At 37.2% G+C, this 19,890-nt stretch overlaps 2 protein-coding genes across 3 annotated transcripts in view; one reads left to right on the top strand and one right to left on the bottom strand.

Annotated features, from left to right (window-relative positions):
- Positions 1-94: 94 nt before the first annotated feature.
- Positions 95-13,410, bottom strand: l(2)k14505 (ATP synthase mitochondrial F1 complex assembly factor 2 homolog l(2)k14505). Its single transcript, XM_089236310.1, has 8 exons — positions 13,271-13,410; positions 11,340-11,387; positions 10,204-10,349; positions 8,944-9,041; positions 8,623-8,703; positions 1,070-1,182; positions 759-874; positions 95-414 (listed from the first exon to the last, which is right to left on the bottom strand). Exons 1-8 carry the CDS (start codon positions 13,389-13,391, stop codon positions 268-270), a joined length of 870 nt encoding a protein of 289 aa, XP_089092436.1. The 5' UTR covers positions 13,392-13,410; the 3' UTR covers positions 95-267.
- Positions 13,411-13,679: 269 nt separating this feature from the next.
- LOC149083155 (dynein beta chain, ciliary-like) overlaps positions 13,680-19,890 on the top strand; it is a 43,353-nt gene continuing 37,142 nt past the window's right edge. The window contains exons 1-3 of one of the 2 annotated variants that reach the window (XM_089236306.1): positions 13,680-13,837; positions 17,828-18,191; positions 18,857-19,053. In XM_089236306.1, coding sequence (XP_089092432.1) covers positions 17,835-18,191; positions 18,857-19,053 — 554 coding nt within the window. In that variant the 5' untranslated portion in view covers positions 13,680-13,837; positions 17,828-17,834. Of the gene's footprint in view, positions 13,838-17,827; positions 18,192-18,856; positions 19,054-19,890 lie in introns of those variants that run through there. The other variant, XM_089236307.1, reaches the window with a different exon arrangement.

The raw sequence follows: 19,890 nt of genomic DNA, 5'->3' as shown, positions 1-19,890 counted from the left end.
TACTCTCAAATGATGCTCATATTTGCAAAAGAAATAAAAATAAATGCATATGCAATAATTATTTGTTAAATAAAAATATGCTTCGCTCTCTCTGTATGGTGACAGTAAAAATTTATTAATATATAACGTTACTTTATTGTTTATCAAGATATATATAATAGAGGAAAAAGCTCAAATTAAATATTTAAAAACTTTCCCTTGTATCTTCAGCTATATTGGCCAACACACACATATTCTTTATCACTACCACAAAACCAAAATGAATGTCTAGATTGCAATCCTGGATGTTAACTTCTCGCCCAGACGGATTTTTTCATCATTCAGATAGACGAATAATACAGCTGCTGCAACTTTTGCCATTGTTTGAGCATGTTCCACATCATGTGACCATTCTATGTTTCCCCACTTGCTGGTCTTATGGAGAGTAAAAAATATATAAAATTAGTGAGTGTGAAAAGGGGGGGGGGGAAATATCTAAAGCTTCTGCAAAGAATTGTATGGTCTTATCTTGTTTGGTTTCTAAATGTCTTTTAGATCATTTTATCTGCAAATGAACAACAGTGCTCACCTCAATAGCTCTATGGATTCATTTACATTTTTCTGCTGACAGGAATAAGTTTTTAGGATGAAATTTAACAGGTGAGGTTAATCAAAACTAAATTTTATAATAAAATTATTTCTAGTGTTATAATAAATCTGTCAAAATCTGGGACAACACATTTCTTAATCTTGAATTTTTTGATTTTTAACTAAGTCACCTGGAAAATGATCTCCAGTCTTGATAATTCGACGGCTGTTTCAACATCTACATGCCTATGTATTAAAGCTAGTGCAAGTATCAAAGACTTCAAGTTCTCAACAGCATAAGAAAGACCTGTGAGAAGTAAAATAACTACAGGAAAGAACAAACCTTTTCAACTTGATATATGTATAAATATTGTGAATTCATATTAGTATCAATGTTGAATATTTTGTCAAAATTAATACAAAGGTTAGACAGCTGGAACAAATAACTATTGACACAAATATCAATTCAATCGCAAAAAGTTTGAATACTTCTTTGGCTTACCTAATAATGACCACAAATTGAATGCCATCAAATGATTCCTCATTGTTGATATTGTATCTTCTGAAACTGGCACATTAACTAATTCCTCAGAAAGCTGAATGTCAACATCAAATCTTGATATGAAAAATAAAAATCTTCCAAATCATCATCACTGAATCATTTGATCTAAGCAAGCATCTTTACAAGTTTTTTGACTTGAATCGACCGATACTCAACAATAAAAATTTATTTTTTGAAAAACAAATTGACCATATTATGTAATTTTTTTCATTTAAAAACTAAGGTATAAGTAAAAACATCAAAGAGATATTCTTAAAGCTGCATATACAAGGGTGGTCATAACATAACTTTGTTGATATATAAGCCCTAGCAATCGCAAAAATCAATGAATGCAGATGAAATTCGAGTTATAAATGTTCCAGAGTATACATTCAAGAATTAAGGGAAAAACAAAACCCTAGCTCTTGCAATATGGTCACAGGAAAAAAGAATTCAAAAAATTCAAAGTAATACCCACATCCATTGCAAAGTGATCGGTGCAGTAAAAACATCGTTTTGGAATGTAGCATGATAAACGCCAGTGCTAGACATAAAGAAATAACCAATGCAGATTACATTTATGTTGCCGAAAGCATCCCCCCCCCCCCAAGAGGTTAGTGCACCAACCCCTTGGTGAGATCTTCCTTCTCTGCATCCTGTGCCAATGTTTATGGTGATACGGGTACCGTTCCAACACCATTCATAGTTTTTACTATGCCGATCACAGCAAAATGCATAAAAGTGAGTGTTACCATTTGAATTTTTCAAAATTCCATTGCCATAACTGTAATAGGGAGATTCATGATTTTGTTTTTCTCTTCATTTTTGAGAGCATACTTGGAAACACCTTGACTTCTAATTTCATTCACTCTCGTTGCTTTTTTGCAGTCGCTAGAGTCTCGTGTACAGGCAAAACTATTTTATGACCACCCTGTATATAAGGTAATCAACCTGATGAAGGGCTTGAAATTATATGAAAAACAAAGCTTCTATCCTGTAAACATAAGACATATCGTTCATTCCCACTAGCTCGCCCTTTACTTGATACACTATCTACCAATAAGTATTTGGACACCTGTGATAGAAAAGAAAAACTAACTTTATTCAAAATCAATAGTTGGTAGAGCCTCCACGAGAGGCAATTACAGCGTGAACCCTCCGGGGCATACTTTCCACGAGTCCTTGTGTGACGGCTAGTGGTATTTTCTTCCACTCGGCTTGGAGAAGACATGTCAGTTCCTTCACCGATTTTGGACAGGTAGGGCACCCCTTAATTCGGCGATCCATCAGGTCTGGGCTCTGGGCAGGCCAGTCCATTCGATGAACCCCATTGGCACCATACCAAGCCTTGGTTAACCTCACAGTATGACAGCTGGCATTGTCGTCCTGGAAGTAACAGGGGTCCACCTCGTAAAACTGCCACAACGTAGGAAGCACATTGTCATTGTAGTGACCGATCATAAACGATACTCTGTGACGTCACGTTTTCTCGTTGTAGCGCTTTTCGCCTTGTGATGGATGGTAACCTAGCAACGGATGGCCAGAGAGTTTTTCGAATGTTTTAATCAGTTGATTGTATTTCGTCATAGAGTATGGATGTCGCGTATAACTTGTCCGTGTTTGTGTAAATAAAATGTTCATGTCTTTAAGAATGAAATTTAAATCTTCTCATTGCCGTCGCCTTTACTGGTGACCCGGACGTGATCCCGAACCTGCCAAGAACAGCAAGAAAGCGATCTTCGAGTTCAAGCTGTCCACGCAAAACTGCCGACGTTCTCGAAGGACAAGATCAAACTTTTTTTCGTCCAGCTCGACGCTGCCTTCAAGATCAACCATGTTACTGCCGAAGGAACCAAGTATAACTACCTAGTCAACTGCCTAGATGTGGAGATCTTGTCAACGGTAAGTGACATTGTTTACGATCCTCCCGCATCGGATCCGTTCTCGAAACTCAAGGAGAGACTTCTCGCTGTGTATAAACATTCAGCCGCGAAAGAGGTCAAGATATTGTTAGAAGACCTATCCCTAGGTGATCAGAAGCCTAGTACGTTGCTACGTAAAATGCGCGAGCTTTCGACAGGGCGAATTAGCGATGAGACTTTCCTCAAAAATTTGTGGCTTCAACGGCTAACAAAGAGTATACAAACGGTGTTAGCAGCTAGCAGTGAAGAACTGGACAAGCTAGCCGAGTTAGCTGATCGAGTAGCTGAGCTCACCGAACCCAATTACGGTCATGTAGCAGAAGCCTCGTCTTGCTCGGAGCTAAGAGACCTTAAACTTCAAATCTCGGAGCTGACTAAAAGAGTTGAGCAGTTGGGCAAATATCCGAGGAATAGCCGGAACCGCTATCGAAACTCCAGTCGAGACCGACGTTATTCTGATTCTAGGATCGCTCGCGATATCGAGACTCCGATGAAAACTCTAACGTGTGTTATTATCATAGCAGGTTCGGAGATAAAGCTTTCAGATGCAAGTCCCCCTGTGCTTACAACGCTCAGAATATTCAGGGAAACGGTCCAAGCCCCCCGCAGTAACGGCATGCGGTGGCGGCGATAACAGTCTTCATCATAGCCGTTTGTTCATTATGGAAAGGAAAAGCGGCATGAAGTTTTTAATTGACTCTGGAGCTGATATATCAATTTTACCTTACAAAGGCAACGGCAAACCGACAACTTTTGAGCTTTTCGCTGCAAATAGTTCCCGTATATCTACCTACGGTTTGAAACTCCTGGAATTGGACTTGAACTTACGGCGGAAATACAAATGGCATTTCACCCTCGCTGACGTTGAGAGACCAATTATCGGATCGGATTTCCTTGCTCACTAGGGACTCATCATCAATATCAAAAACAAGCGACTTATAGATCCACTCACTTCTCTCACGTGTAAAGGTTTTACTTACAATGGACCTTCGACAACGATTAAAACAATCTCAGGAAACAGTGCTATAACTGAAATTTTGAAGGAATTTCCCGAATTAACGAGACCTCGTCCGTTTTCGAGGAAAGCTTCCCATAATACCTTGCACTACATAGAAACTAAAGGTCCTCCTGTTTTCGCAAAGCCACGCAGATTGCACCCAGCTCAACTCAAGATTGCCAAGACCGAATTCCAGATGATGTTGGACCAAGGTATATGTCGTCCATCGAAATCAAACTGGGCTTCCCCGTTGCACATGGTTTCAAAAGGACCGAATGAGTGGAGACCAACTGGTGATTATCGAAGTCTGAATCGAATTACTGTGCCGGATAACTACCCAGTGCCACATATACAGGACTTTGCGCAGAATCTGCATGGATGTAAAGTTTTTTTCTAAAATAGATCTGGTCAAAGCATTTCATCATATTCCTGTAAATCCCGACAACATTCCCAAGACAGCAATCATAACTCCCTTTGGTTTGTTTGAATTCGTAGTCATGCCGTTCGGACTCTCAAACGCTGCACAAACGTTCCAACGCTTCATCCACGAGGTGCTACGCAATCTCGACTTCTGTTTCTCGTATCTTGATGACGTGCTCATCGCCAGCCATGACGCAGAGCAACATCACAAGCACCTTAGAGAAGTGTTTGAAAGACTCGATAAGTACGGACTGACAATCAACACATCTAAATGCGTGTTCAATGTACCGGAAATTTCCTTCCTGGGCTATTTGGTCAATGAACACGGCTCGAAGCCTCTCCCGGACAGAGTTCGTGCAATCCAAGAATTTCCTCTTCCAGAAAACATCAAGCAGCTTCGAAGATTTCTGGGAACTTTGAACTTTTACAGGCGATTTCTACCATCTACAGCAACTGTGCAAGCACCACTTAATTCCTTCTTGTCCAGCACCAAGAAGAATGACAAGACGTCAATTCCTTGGACTCTTGAGACCAGACAAGCATTCGAAAAATGCAAAACGCAGCTCGCTAATGCCACTCTTTTGCACCATCCTTCAGCATCATCACCATTAGTTTTACATGTGGACGCCAGTGATTTTGCTATAGGTGCCGCCTTGCATCAAGTATCTGACGATAAGCAGCTACAACCACTTGCATTCTTCTCAAAGAAGCTTTCAAGCGCACAAAGAAGTTATTCTTCATACGATAGAGAATTACTTGCAGCTTATTCTGCTGTCAAGCACTTCAGGTATATGCTAGAAGCAAGACAGTTCTGCATTTGTAGTGACCATAAGCCGTTGGTGTATTCGTTCAGGCAGAAACCAGAAAAGTGTTCACCTCGCCAGCTACGGCAGTTGAACTTCAATCAATTCACAACTATCAGCCAATTCACAACAGAAATTCTCCATATAAAAGGTGTCGACAATATTCCAGCTGATACTCTTTCTAGAATATCGGCCATTTCTGTACCCACACCTTTAGATTATGTGCAACTCGCAGCTGACCAAGAGAATGACAACGATCTCAAAACCATCTTTAATTCTAGTGTATCATCTTTACAACTGAAAAAACTCAGCCTTCCTGACGCAACAGCCGAAATTTGGTGTGATGTGTCAAACGGGAAAATAAGGCCTTTTGTACCAATTTCGCAACGACGACGAGCGTTTGAATCATTGCATTGCTTATCACATCCTGGCATCCGAGCAACATCAAAACTGCTGAGTGACAGATTTGTTTGGCCTTCAATCAGATCTGACTGTCGTGAGTGGACTAGAGCATGTATTCCATGCCAACGCTCTAAAGTTCACCGACACACTTGATCCGCGCTGGCTGAATTCAAGGTACCTAACAACCGATTTCAGCATATCAATCTTGACATAGTTGGTCCATTACCATTATGCCAAGGTTCTCGGTACCTCCTAACGATGATAGACAGATTCTCCAGGTGGATCGAAGCCTCTCCAATGCCAGACCAAACTGCCGAAACAGTCGCCAAAACATTAATTGCCACTTGGTTTTCAAGATTCGGCATACCGCACAGGATCACCACCGAACAGGGCAGACAGTTCGAGAGCCAGCTTTTCCAAAGCTTGAGCAGATATCTAGGATTCCAACATCATAAAACGACTGCTTATCATCCACAAGCAAATGGGCTGATCGAGAGACAACACCGATCGCTGAAAACTGCCCTGAGATGCCGTATTCAATCGAATCCTGCTTGGGTTGATGCTCTTCCATTCTCTCTACTGGGTCTAAGAGCAGCAGTGAAAGAAGACCTGGGATGCTCTTCCGCAGAAATCCTCTACGGAACACCATTGCAGTTGCCTGGCGAGTATTTTTCGAAAACACCAGACATTATACAATCCGATTTCGTCCATCAAATCCAAAAGCTAATGCGTTCAATGAAACCGGTGCCTACAACAACTCACGGATACACGCCGACGTATATTCCTAGTGATCTGCAATCCGCGTCGCATGTCTTCGTACGCAACGACGCACCACATCCTGCCTTACAACCAACATATCAAGGCCCGTTTCCTGTCAAAGATCGCAGAGAAAAATTTTTCGACATTGGCATCAATGGGGCAAGCAAGACGATCTCCATTGATCGTTTGATTCCAGCTTTCCTTGGAGATAGCTTTAAGGTACCTTCAGAAGTGTCCATACAGCCATCCAGTACAGCGTTGCCAGCACAAGCAGTACCAGCAACTGTGACTCGCTCCGGTCGTCACGTCCACTTCCCCGACAGATATTCGACCACAAATTTCGTTGACACTAGGGGGGGAGTGTGTAGTGACCGATCATAAACGATGCTCTGTGACGTCACGATGTCACGTTTTCTCCTTGTAGCGTTTTTCGCCTTGCGATGGATGGTAACCTAGCAATGGATCACCAGAGAGTTTTTCGAACGTTTTAATCAGTTGATTGTATTTCGTCATAGAGTATGGATGTCGCGTATAACTTGTCCGTGTTTGTGTGAATAAAATGTTCATGTCTTTAAAAATGAAATTTAAATCTTCTCATTGCCGTCGCCTTTATCATCCAAAATAGTGCAGTAGGCATCGGCGTTGAGCTTACCATGAATGGGGAGCAAGGGTCCCAGTCCATACCAGGAGAAACACCCCCAGACCATAATTCCACCTCCGCCGAACTTGACTGTTGGCACAATGCACTCTGGCAGGAGACGTTCTCCAGGCAGAAGCCAGACCCTGCCATCCGAACGGTAGAGGGTGAACCTTGATTCGTCGCTCCAAAGAACCCGTTTCCACTGATCTACGGTCCAATTTCAATGTGCTTTGCACCACATTAACAGAGCAACACGGTTGGACTTTGTGATCAAATGCTTATGGGCAGCAGCACGACCATGAAAACCAATCAGATGTGCTTCCTTACGGATGGTATTCATTGAAACAATACTCCTGGATGCCTGTTGAAACTCCTTGCGGATGAGGGCCATCGGTTGGGTGCGGTTCTTCCGAATTTCTCTGGACAGCACCCGTCGGTCTCTATCTCCCAGTTTCGTTGGTCTGCCGACTCGGGGCAAATTCCAACAATCACAGCTCACCTTCCACTTCTTAATCACATAGGCCACTGTCGATTTTGGGTACTTCAGCTCGCTATACATGTCCCTTAAGGATCGGTCATTTTTGTGATACCCGATAATTATACCTTTCTCGAAATCAGAGAGCTCCGAACTGTGCGGCATCTTGCATGCGACTAATGCCAATGTTGTTTCCTACACGATATATACCAGCGGAGGGCGTGACATATCTCAGGACCGCAGATATCGTCATTTGCATAGGTGTCCAATTACTTATTGCTAGATAGTGTACATTCTAGACCCATGCCTTACATAATTTTATGTCTATTCCCTGATAGCTACTTTTTTGTGTGTGTGTTCTTAAATTGATTAATGCAAACTATCAGGTAGGTTGGTGATATTTTTATAATGATTGATTTTTATTGATTTTTATTGACATTTGATATTTATTGTAATTTGGCCAAAATAAAGATTATTAAAAATGAAAACTTTTTCCAACCATTTCAAGTTGCATATTTTTTCAAATTGGCTTTTTTTTCCTTCACTGACCTCCCAACACGAAGCTCATCCGATCTGCTTTTCTGATGCTCCCAAATAAAGCCATCATTCTTTTCTCCACCAAGCCAGAGACAGGTTTATGGCTTTACTGCCCACAGGCTATTCAGATTTTGCCGTCCTTGTCTATTAATAATCTCCAATTCAATGGTCTTGACTGCCAATTGCTTAAACTTGCTACAGCCTGTTTATTCCCCAATAAATATGCCACAGAACCAAACATTCAACTTCACTCGCAATCAAACTCATCACCATGAAGCATTGCAAAACACATTTTATCCTTTCATTCTAAATCAAAAAACCTAGCAACCACAGATAATAAACGATATAACAATACAATATCCTCAAAATGCCATTGAACCGGATTGCCAAATTTGGTGTGCACCTGATACTTCATATTAACCCTTAAATTGATTAGGGTGTGATTGAATTCTATAAAACTTGTTATTAATCAGACTTACTTGTCGATACATTGCATGCTCTGATATTGGGTATTTTCTTGATTAGATTTTTTAATTATCTCATCTATAAGTAAACTCACCGTTTTCTAAACCAATCGATCACTGTATCCCATTTAGCACTCTGTATAGCAGCAAGTTCATCAGATTCTCGCTGCCTGAAACTAAGAAATTATATTTATCTCACTCAATCGGCCAGTAAAATTTAATTCAATTTTATCAATTATTATATAACACAGTGCAATATAATAACTATTTCTCCTGAAAGTTGACACTCATGAATGCCTACAGATATCTAAGTAAAAGTATGGATACCAAGATGTCTTCACATAGGAAACAAAAAAATAGAAGTTAAATATTTATTTATATAAAAAAATATATTTGTTACCAATATTATTACTTACCACAAGGTATCTGTCGGCAAATACTCTAGCTGAGCATTCAAAATATCATTTTTGGTAACTTTGCATGGATTGTCTATGACAGTGTTGCAAAGACTTGTCTGCAATATTATGAGAATATGTTGTTACATTATACATGGATATATGCTGTAATCAGCATCCAAAAAAGATTATGCAAATTACATAATCAGTTTTTATTTTAAAAGCTCCTATTTTAAAAAGAAATAATAAAATGCATATTTAAAAAATTACTTCTATTTTAATCCTGCATTAGTGCAACAGGGTATTTCAGCACCCCAACACAATTACTATATTTGTAAGATGAAATAAAAGTAGCTGCACTAATACAGGGTTGATCCTTAAATGCTAATTTTTTTTTATAGTTAATGATGTATTTGAGAATTAGAAAAATAATTTTACAAAGTCTATTTTGAATTCTAATGACTATACAGGACCTTATTTGAATGCGTACAAATTTTACTACTTATTCAAAATCATTACCACAGCATTAGGAAAATCTTTTTCAACACTGCATTAGCAGCCATTCTTTATGCAATAACTGGGTATTAACAATGATTTCAACCAACAACCCCCACATCTCCATTTTAGAATATTTGAACTAAAAGGCACATTTTATTGCATTAAGTCTATGTCATTTGGATGGATATAATGAATGTGACATTGTTTAATCACATGGCTAGGGTTTTTCGAAAGACCTTTTCCGAGTTTTCTATAAATAAAATTAAAATTCCAAAAAATACTGTATTAATTTAATTCTACAGTGCTGTATAGGTGATATTGACCAAAGAGCTTTTACGATAGCGCAAAATAAATAGGCCTACGCTATTTCTTTTACGATTCTAAAAAAAAAATATAAAAAATATAAAACTTTCTGAAAGTGTGTGCCACAGCTCCTAGAGGTTGGTCCCGAACCTTTGTCAAGTGGTGAGATGCAGTGACCTGGAGATATTGATTTGTGTGCCTATTTATACTTTGAAATAGTACTCTTAAAAGAGAAAATGTCTACTAAACTACTGTGGGGAGCCGTATTTGAATCATGAAGGGAGCCAGCAGTGACAAAAGTTAGAGAACCACTGACCTAAAAATACAACGTCATTACAGATTGGTTAAAAAAAGCTGAAATTAATGTTTTTTACCCAATCCGTAATGATGGCCTATTTTTTAGGTCATAAAGATCCTAGCCCCATAGTCATGACATTTTAGAGCATATTTATTGGGTATGATATTAAATTTTCCACTGACCAGATGCATGTCTTGCAGCTGCAAGTTTTCAGGTTGTAAATTCCACTCAGTTGCAACAGCAAGTGCCAGAGACTCATTTGGAACTTTAAATAAATTTCCAAGAGGTGTCCTTAATTTTTTTTGGTCCAGATTGATCTCATATTCGCCTATAAGAATGATGCAAAAAAAACAAAAAACAATAGCTACATTCCTTACACATTAATTTCTCACTTTTAATCCAAAAGATGGGTGACTACCATAGTGAACAAATATGAGTACATAAATTCCAGCCAAACAAGGCCGGCCTAAGAGTATTGTGGGCCCCTGAGCAAAGTGATTTTTCTGAAGCCCCAAATTCTCAAAAATTTCAACTAGATCTGATTTTTGTGAGGTCCCTTCTCTTGATGTGCCTGGGTGAGTCCATGCATTAAGGCAGCACTGCAGCCAATGGATCCCTATGAGGCCTAGTTGAAAATTTTACCCAGCCCACAAAGCAATCAAAAAATATGGAGTCATCTTGTTATTCATATTTTCAAAACATGTAAGGGCTGAGTACTGCGATAATGTAAAATATGTAGAAACTTAGAACCTCTAAAAAATTTGGTTAATATATTACAGCTTAGACAAAGTCATCAGTCATATTGTGCTTTTTTTTCTTTTCAGACATGCAAAAACACAAAAAAGGGGTTGCTGTGTTTTTTTTTATCGGGCTCAGAACTAGAAACAAAAATTTGCTATGTTGCCCAGGGTCAGTTTTGGCGCCCCCGTGAGATTTCGAAATGAAAAACAGTAAATTTGGCATCTTTATAGATCTTGTGACTGAGGCACCAGACCTTTCTGCCCAATCCCTAGTTGCAGCCCTGATCAGCCAGACAATAGGATACTATTAATGTGAAATCGGAAAAGATGCCTGCAATGGTATAAACTCATAGGCAGGATAGATGAAGGTGGGGGGGGGGGGGGCATGATGATGTCAATTCATTTGTACATGCATACATTAGATCAGTTGGCTCCACCCGTGACGATAGGAGAACAACGCCACCCACCCCCCTTGTATCTCTACACATGCATAAACTTATCATTAAAACAATATTTGTACTTAATTAAGCACACAATACTTACTGATTTGTAATGATAAATGAATGCAAAGCACATACCTCCAAATTCTGAAACAGTGGCGCTTTTGAAAAATCGTTTCCTTGGAGCTGAGGAGAATAAAAGAGAATCATGAATGGACAGAAAAATAGTGTATATTGAAACTATTGTTTTTACATTTTTTGAAACCTCCCAACGAGCATGGTGCCCCTCTGATAAAGTTGACTCATCCTCTCAACCAATACACATGGTTACCTTCATTCTTACAGCTAAATTCAAGGTCATTGTCTTTAGTCTTTATACAGTCAACGCTGGTTACAATGACCCGACGTTATAGCAACGATTTTATTAATACCACTGGTAGGAAAAGTCTCAAATGCTTTCATATAACGATTGTGCTCTATGTGTCTTCCCTCCGATACAATGTCCGTTTTCCGTGGAATGATGGGAGTTGTCATAACGAGCGCCAACTGTAGCTGTTGAAAAAGAAGTGACATTTTTGTCATAAATTATTTTTTATCGTAGGGAGAACAAATTGGGACTAGAAAACCGTATGCACGTTTTTTCATGATTTTAAAAAATGCCTAAAATATTTATTTTCAGGACCATTTACTGTATAGAAAGGCATAAGTAGGTTTATGCCCAGATTCTACTTTCAAAGGTTCATACATTGGAAGGCATTCAGTGCTTCATACACAGGCCCTTTTACATGAGTTTGGCAATTAAGTAGTTAACTAAATTTTAAGTCAAGTGCTCAAATATCTGCCCCAACGTAAGTAATCAAGTAGTGAATGATCATTGGATGATACTGGCAGAGGTGTATTTATGGTTTTACCGTTCTTCCCCCATTCCCGTCTAATTTATTTAACTACTCTTTCCTAAAATAAGCCACCCTGTGCTATAACCCTCTTGCCCCCCCCCCCCCATCACTAATGAAAATACACCCATGCCTCTAATAAGTTACTCTCTTGGTCACTACCATGCTCACACACACTCCAAGTCACTCTTTTCATCATTCACAAGCTTGCACACTGTTTTGGCCATTCACATGCATACATACTGTTTCGGTCACTCACGTGCTTGCATACACTCTAGCTCACTCGTTTTGTTTGCTAAACGACATAATTACTTGTTTTATAAGTCTCTCTTCTGATTGTTTACATATGCTTTAGGTCAGTGGTGCATAAACTTTTCAGTCCGTGGGTGAGATACGCTGTATTTGTCACTCGCGGGACAGAAACTTGTATGTATAGTGTAATCATATGACCTGTATTTTATGGGACATTTCTGTAATTCTGGACACACTAACATTTCTATAAAATTTTCCATTTTATTTTTTATTTTCAATGAGGCTCGCTTGAACTTTTGAAATCAATAATTACAATTTTTTTTCTATGGCTTAGTCATAATGATCTTGTCATATAAACATATTCATCTCACATATTGCTCTTTTTCACTCTTTTGGGGTCATTCACATTCTTTCACAAGCACTAGATCAGATGTTTTCAACCTTTTTGTTGCAGATATTTTTAGTTTACAATTTCTATGCCGGAGCCCAGGCTTCTTTATTGTTTATTTACCAATTTACTGATACATAAATAACTACTGTTTAAAAATATTCTAGAAGTTCCCACCACTGTGATGAACGGTTGCGGTAGTTTTTGAGAAAAAAAAAATTGTTTTGATTCTTACAAGCGGAAATTCAGCTTCTTATAACCGATGATTTTCCTATGTTTAAACAGGATTTGGTTTTCGTTTTCCCGATTTGATTTTTATAAGCGGTGAATATAACCAGTGATTCTTATAAGCGGTGGCTACTGTACCTATATGGAAGATTTGTTCACTGAAAAATTGTGGCGCTAAGCGGGGTTGGAGCTTCAACGAGGGCGCTACAATGGGGGGGGGGGGAATTCGACCGTATATGTGTTGAAATTGACAAATAAATGGACATACTCCGAACTGAATAGAAATCAAGAATACATGGAATAAAAACCTGAATAAAACCTCCTAGAATTCTTCCAGCATGAGCTGGATACTTTGATCACATCCTTGCATTTTCCAATCAATCCCAAGGGATTCATCAAACGTGAGCAAGTTCGACGGAAAACGTTCATTTAAAATGTAAATAAACAAATTGACTTGACTCGACTATGTTTAACATTCCAAATGAAGGAAGGTATCTAAACAACTTCTAAAAATTACAATTTATTACTGTGACTTTTTTAAATTTTCGGATATATATACTTCATATATATATATACGTATATATATATATATACTTCTGTTTCAAAAACCATAATTTCTTCAGGAAGAGTCATTTGTCACCTCAAGACTTGGAAATTTATGGTATTCATAAATAATTTGTTTTCTTCTTCTTCAAGTATCTGGTGGTGCGTTTACTTGTGTCTCTTAGCACCATCAACTTGTGTTGGAAGGAGTTTCGAAACTTTAATTCGAAACTTCTTTATTGAAAAAAGACTCGCCTTTGGAAAATTCTTGATGAAACCCGCTTACTATAATCGAAGACTGGTCTTATAATCGTTCTGTAATTTTTCGATAGGTTTGCAAATTTGGCAGTGTTGTTATTATTATTAGTATTAGATTTTCCAAATTTAAAGTCTATTAAAAAATTTTTGATATCGTAACAGCAATGAAATATGACAAGATGGAAAAACTATTTTGTATATATTGTACAAAAAACACTGTTTTGCCAATATTGTATCGGCACAGCTATAGTATAATCCAGGGTGTCTCAAAAAAATTTTCACACGCGACGCACCTTTCCATATAATCAACGTCTATCCGCGGCTTCCCAGAGCAGTTTAACAAAGAGTCGTTCCGCGGCACTCAGTTTGAGAACCCTTGGTATCCTACAGGGATACTGCGATATCTAAGCTCTAATCAGGATGGGGGTGCACATTGTAAACGAACTTTGTTATCAAATCAGGTTTCTTGACAAAGTTTTGCCCATTAAGTATAAAAATTTTCCTCAATTTTTTCAATATTTTCTCATGATTTTGTAACCAACACACTGGTCTGCATCATAGGCGGAGATAGACTTGGAAGTCTGGGGGGGAAGCAAGATGATGATGACAGTTCATATATACATTAGATCAGTCGACTCCACCTTTGATGCTGGGGGGGGGGGGGACATGCCCCCACCCCCCGTATCTCCACCCATGGTCTGCATGGAGTGCAATTGCAAATTGAGTGGTGCGTAAAGGTTGCTTTCAGTAGATGACTGTTGTCTGACTCAATGTTGGTTGTTGCTGCTTGCATAACTTGTTGCATCTTGTTGATGACCAGCCTTAATGACTTACTAAAGTTGCAGCACTTTTTCAGGTTATTTGGGGAAGGGAGATGTATGTGGGGCCATGTAGTTTATCAATTTTTTTTTAAAATAGAAGGCAGGCTTTCATGGCCAGAATTTATAATAAAGTTCATACCTTTTGGGCTGTTATGCCATGTTTCAGGCTTCTTTGAAGCAGACGTTTCATCCACTACTACGGTGGACATCTTCAGTGTAGCTTTTGACAAGCAGGGAGACACAACTACCTCCTTGGATGGCCATTATCCACTTACACTTTTGCTGGAGATGCAGAAGAATCAACCTCGTTGAGCAAGTGATGTGCATTGTTGGTTGGACGTAGCAGCTACTGATTGGGTGGGTGGAGGATCGAAGTCTTAAAATTTGAATGGGGGGATTGGAATTAGGAAGAGTTGATTTTTTAACCATCCTGAACTTTGCCTGTTGGTTTGTTGGGTGCCATATCTTGTTCAACTGCAGCCCTTCTTCCTTCCTGTTGAAATTATCTTTGTGTTTAACGATCTATATAGCTCCACAGTTTAGTCGGGAGTAGAAGTGTGTTTCTGAAGAGAGAATATGTGTGTCTTGAAAAGGATGTTCCACAACAGCAGATTTTTCTATTTGCTCCAGGTGACAGGGACATCACTGTCTGGGGGAAATGTCACCATTGGGAAAAGAAGCATTAAATGTGGGTAAAGCAGTTTGCCTGTATTTAACGCTGGTTTTCTCGATTTTACAATTTTTAAATTTGAATATCTCTGAATATTGTGCTTAGAAACGTTGATTATTTTGTTGGCATCAAGAGAGATGAGGCAACAACTTTTTAATTGGGTGTTGGGGCACACAGAGACTATAAAAAAATTTAATTTTTTTTAATTTAATAAATATACAACTCCTTTCAACATGAATTATATATCTGAGTACTTCATGTCATTTGGATACTTTTTCCAATTGGAAGTAAACCTCTAGGATAAATGCTTTGCAGTAAAATGTCATACACCTGTTACTTATGCACCTTGTATAATTGAAAATTATTTTCATTTTAATACATGTTTCAGTTCAGAGACATCTGTTATGTTTCTGAAAAGCACATGTTTTCAACATGCTTAGTTTTTTATCAGTGTTGCAAAACATGCAAAAATGTCTTTCTCCTGGCATTAGGTAATGAAAAGGAAGGTTTGATCAAAAAATATAGGTGGGGGGGAGGAGGTAAAAAAAATCCAAATTTCTTGCTTGTGTGCAACATGCAGTAATGTGTCATCTAAAGACTTTACTTTGAGAATGTAAATTGTGCTCTATCAAAACAGAGACAAATTAGAAATTGACTGTTCCCATAAAATTGACAAAAAAAAAAAAAAGAGCTAGAAACACAAACATGAAAATCAAATAAAAATTCAGTTGAGGAAAAAATTGTTCAAAGTGTCAGTGCTTGTCTGAATTGAAAATAATCTACCAAAATAAATGGAAAATATTGCGATTGTCAAGCAGTAATTTCAAATTAAGTGCTGAAACAAGCAAAATGCCTTTTCGGATTTTATCTCTTAACATGGTTACATTTAAATTAATCCTTTTTCATAATGAATTTTTGAAAAACTTTGCTGACTATATTTCATTTAGTAACAGGTAAAGAAATGTCCTCAAGAATTTTTTTTGTAACTTTTTCCCCATTTTTTATTCAATTTTAAGAGAATGACCCATATACATAAACTAGGGAGAGAGCATAACTATACAAGTGTGTTTCTTGAACTCTCTCAAGGAAATCTCCTATGAGTCTTGTCTTGACGATCTTCATATTATTGCCAAGCGCCATACTGTTATAAAAGTAAACACTCAATTTTTTACATTGGTCTAATTAATATGAGGTTCCTATATGTACCTGGAGCTTCTCCAGGCCATCATACCCAGCTGGACATGTGCATTAAGTGTGCCAGCATGTACGGCGAATTAACTCCCAAAGTACTTATTAGGCCCTATTTGGTGCTGAAATGACACTAAAAGATGCACTTTCTAAAATAGCAAAAAAAAAAAAAAAAAAAAAAAATTGAGAAAAGAAATAGGTATAATGTGTTTTTCAACCATTTATTAGATGTGTACAATAGAGCATCAATTATACTGAATACGATCAACTGAAACATCGGTTAAGCAAAAGCATTCTAGTCTGCAAATTAACTGCCTTGAAACGGCTATGAACTGGTTAGAACAACAAGAAGAATGTGATGCTGTCCAATCACTGTCTTAAAAACATTTGTGATATTTAGTGGCAAAAAAATTTGTTTAAGCTCTTAAGCAAAAGAAAATTTTTGACTTCTTTTCCTAAACTGTAGGCCTACTTTAAGGGCCATTTTGAACTTGTCAAACTGGGCTAGTCAGTTCTCTGCATTATTTGTAAGACATGTGACACAAAATATACCAAATTTAAAAAATTTTACTAGAACCAAAATTCAAACTGGGGGGGGGGGGGTTACGTGTTTTTTGAATTTCTGCATAGAGTGAACGTTTTTCAGAGGTTATAGAGGAGTCTCTGGATCCCTATCACATTTTGTATGCAATTTTTGAGAAAATAGAAAAGCATTTGCATGTGTGGTCTATTAAGAATATTTGAGATATCTTTCTCTCAGTTAAACATTTCTGTCCACTCTGTTACAGGAAGCATTTTTGCAGTTCACGGGCAAAAAATTTTAAGAATATTTCCAACTAAGATGTTAAAATATAAATTATCAACCCATTGTCTGTCAGATATTAAAAGTTTGATTTTGACTAGCTAAATATATGTAAAAAAATAAACTTTTCCATGTGCTATTTTGAAAAACTCATGAAAAACCATCAAAATGACAAAAAAGGTAAACAAAAATTTTTAAACTGCCTTTTTTTAGCATATGTGTAAGAAATTAGCTGATTTAATTATTTTAAGGGATAAAAACAGCAAAAAAAAAAAAAAATTTTTTTTAGAGCAGTATTTGTTTTTGTAACGGAGTGGACAAAATCCACACACACACACACGATTTTCAGCCATAAAACCCAAAAACTCAAATATTATTACTTAATGAAAGTGAAAAGTATTTATAAAATATTAAACTTCAAGTCATATATGCTATAATTTGAGATCAATTTCATTTTGAAAATTCAACTGAATTTTTCATTTCAGAAATATAAGAGGTACACTTTTTTGGGAATGATCTGTGTCTAAATTTACACTGAACCACATAAAGGGTTAATATTATGAATTTTTTTTTATATCCACAGGCTCATCATGGCTGTTAGATGGTCTGAGTTAGAAGAAGATGAACGTTTCAGACATATAAACAATGTTATTGAGTTATCTTTTGGGACTGATGAAGATTTGTGGGTCGAATTCATTGAGCAAGAGAACCCTCAGAGCACTATAAAATCATTTTTCGAAGAGCCAACTTCTATGGTTCTCATTATATATCTTCAGGGAGGTTCTTTGGTTATTGCTGAGGAATTTCAGTCACCAGTACCAAAAAGAAGTCTATGTTTCATGAAGCATTCCGAGACAGATATACCACCTACTGATTTTAAACATCTTTTTGCATGTTTAACGCTATCCGATTCGCCACTTCAGGACTATCTGGATCTATTCGAAAAGGTATGTTTTTTGGAGCTAATCAGCAAATTTCATCAAAATTATTTGAAACTTTGAATCACTATATTTCTCAGAATGAGCACACAATTAAAGTAGAGCCTCCCCTCCCCCCCAAAAAAAAGTGTTCACCTTTACTTCACTGCCATATCATTTATTGCATTAAAATAGCATGAACAAAACTATGAATAATATAATAATAACTAAAATGACTTACAATTCTTTCAATTTCATTAGTGGTAATACACATAGCTATAGCATTAATTTGTATGTGCACATTATACACCTTTACAGCTTATAGAATAACTTTTTTTCCCTCTATCTCTCTCTCTTAAAATAGTGAAATTTATGTATGTTCAATGTAATATGTAGAAAATTAGTCCCTAAACCTCTTATCTTAGTTACTATTGCAGTAAGACCTCTCTTTCGTAGACCCAGACACAGAGCCACAACTGGACAAGAAAATTGAGGTTTTATGAGGTTATTACCAGGTTTTTGACATTGTGCTTGCGGATATTTTAATTGTGTATCTCAAAGTGTTCAAAGTTGTTTTTTGGAAGAGAAGAGAAAATTGTTTTTATGCTTTTTTCATAATTTTATATTTTTATATAGAATTAATATATGTTGACAAATTTTGACTCCACTTTCATAAAATAATGCTCATTGTCTAGGTTCTGAGTCCAGTTCTTTCTAATCAGATGAACCACACTGGCTGGCCACATGAAATGTTCAATGATCTCAAGAGTCATGTTCAGGACTATTGCCAAATCGTAAACTATCATATAGGTGATGCAAAGCAGAGAACTCTGCTAGTTATTCCAGATTCTGCAAGGAGAATAACTGATATGGATGTTACGAGCCTGACTAGGTGAGACCCCCCCCCCCTTCGTGCTCAAAATGTTTAAAGTAGGCCTGTAATGTGTGTGTATGTTTGCAACATCCCAATTTTATAATTTCCTATTTACTGAAATTTAGGGGGCACCAGCATGTATGAAGTTTTAGAAAAAGTTTATATTAAAAAAAGAAGTTTTAGAAAAGGGGATGTTTAGATATAGAAGCCCTTTTTCAAATTTAAAGTAATACTTGATTGAAGGGAAGTTTCTTAAGAGAGGTATAAAAGCTTGTGTCCTACCAGAATAACACAAAATAATGATGTGTTTGAAATTTTCTTCTCTTCACATGCAGTAGTTACAGTGTATAATATAGTACAGTAATGCTCAAAAGTCTTTTGACAAATGCAATGATGTTTATAGAGCCAACTCATTTGCATGCACACCCCTGACCTTGACATATGTGAAGCAGAAGACAGGTATATATTGACACCTGTAGCTGAAATTTGTTTGTTTGGGGTTAGTGAGCTTTTATTGTCTAATTTCTGTTTTTGGATGAATCAGAAGTGTTTTAACAAATATAGTTTAATCAAATATTTAAGTAATTAATCCTTATTTAATATGAATTCATGGATAGGATTATATAGAACACATAATGATAACTGTAGAACATAAAAAATGTTTGGTGGATTTTTTTTGGAAAAGTGTAATCAATGTTTCAAGGAAGCAGTGGAGTTAAGCTCAAGTAGGGAGTGATTTTTGTATTTCAAGATAGCTCATAAATTTGTGAAACCATGTTTAATATTCTTGGGAACATGTAAAAAGTAATTTTTTTCAATACAATTAAAGAATGTATGACTGCAAAATATTGAAAA

The sequence above is a fragment of the Pholcus phalangioides genome, unplaced genomic scaffold, assembly GCF_987345545.1.
Source record: "Pholcus phalangioides strain wild (caught in Gottingen) unplaced genomic scaffold, Ppha-v1.0 ptg000009l_1, whole genome shotgun sequence".
NCBI lineage: Eukaryota > Metazoa > Arthropoda > Arachnida > Araneae > Pholcidae > Pholcus > Pholcus phalangioides.
The sequence above is the reverse complement of the archived record's forward strand: the minus strand, read 5'-3'. Positions and strand labels throughout refer to the sequence as shown.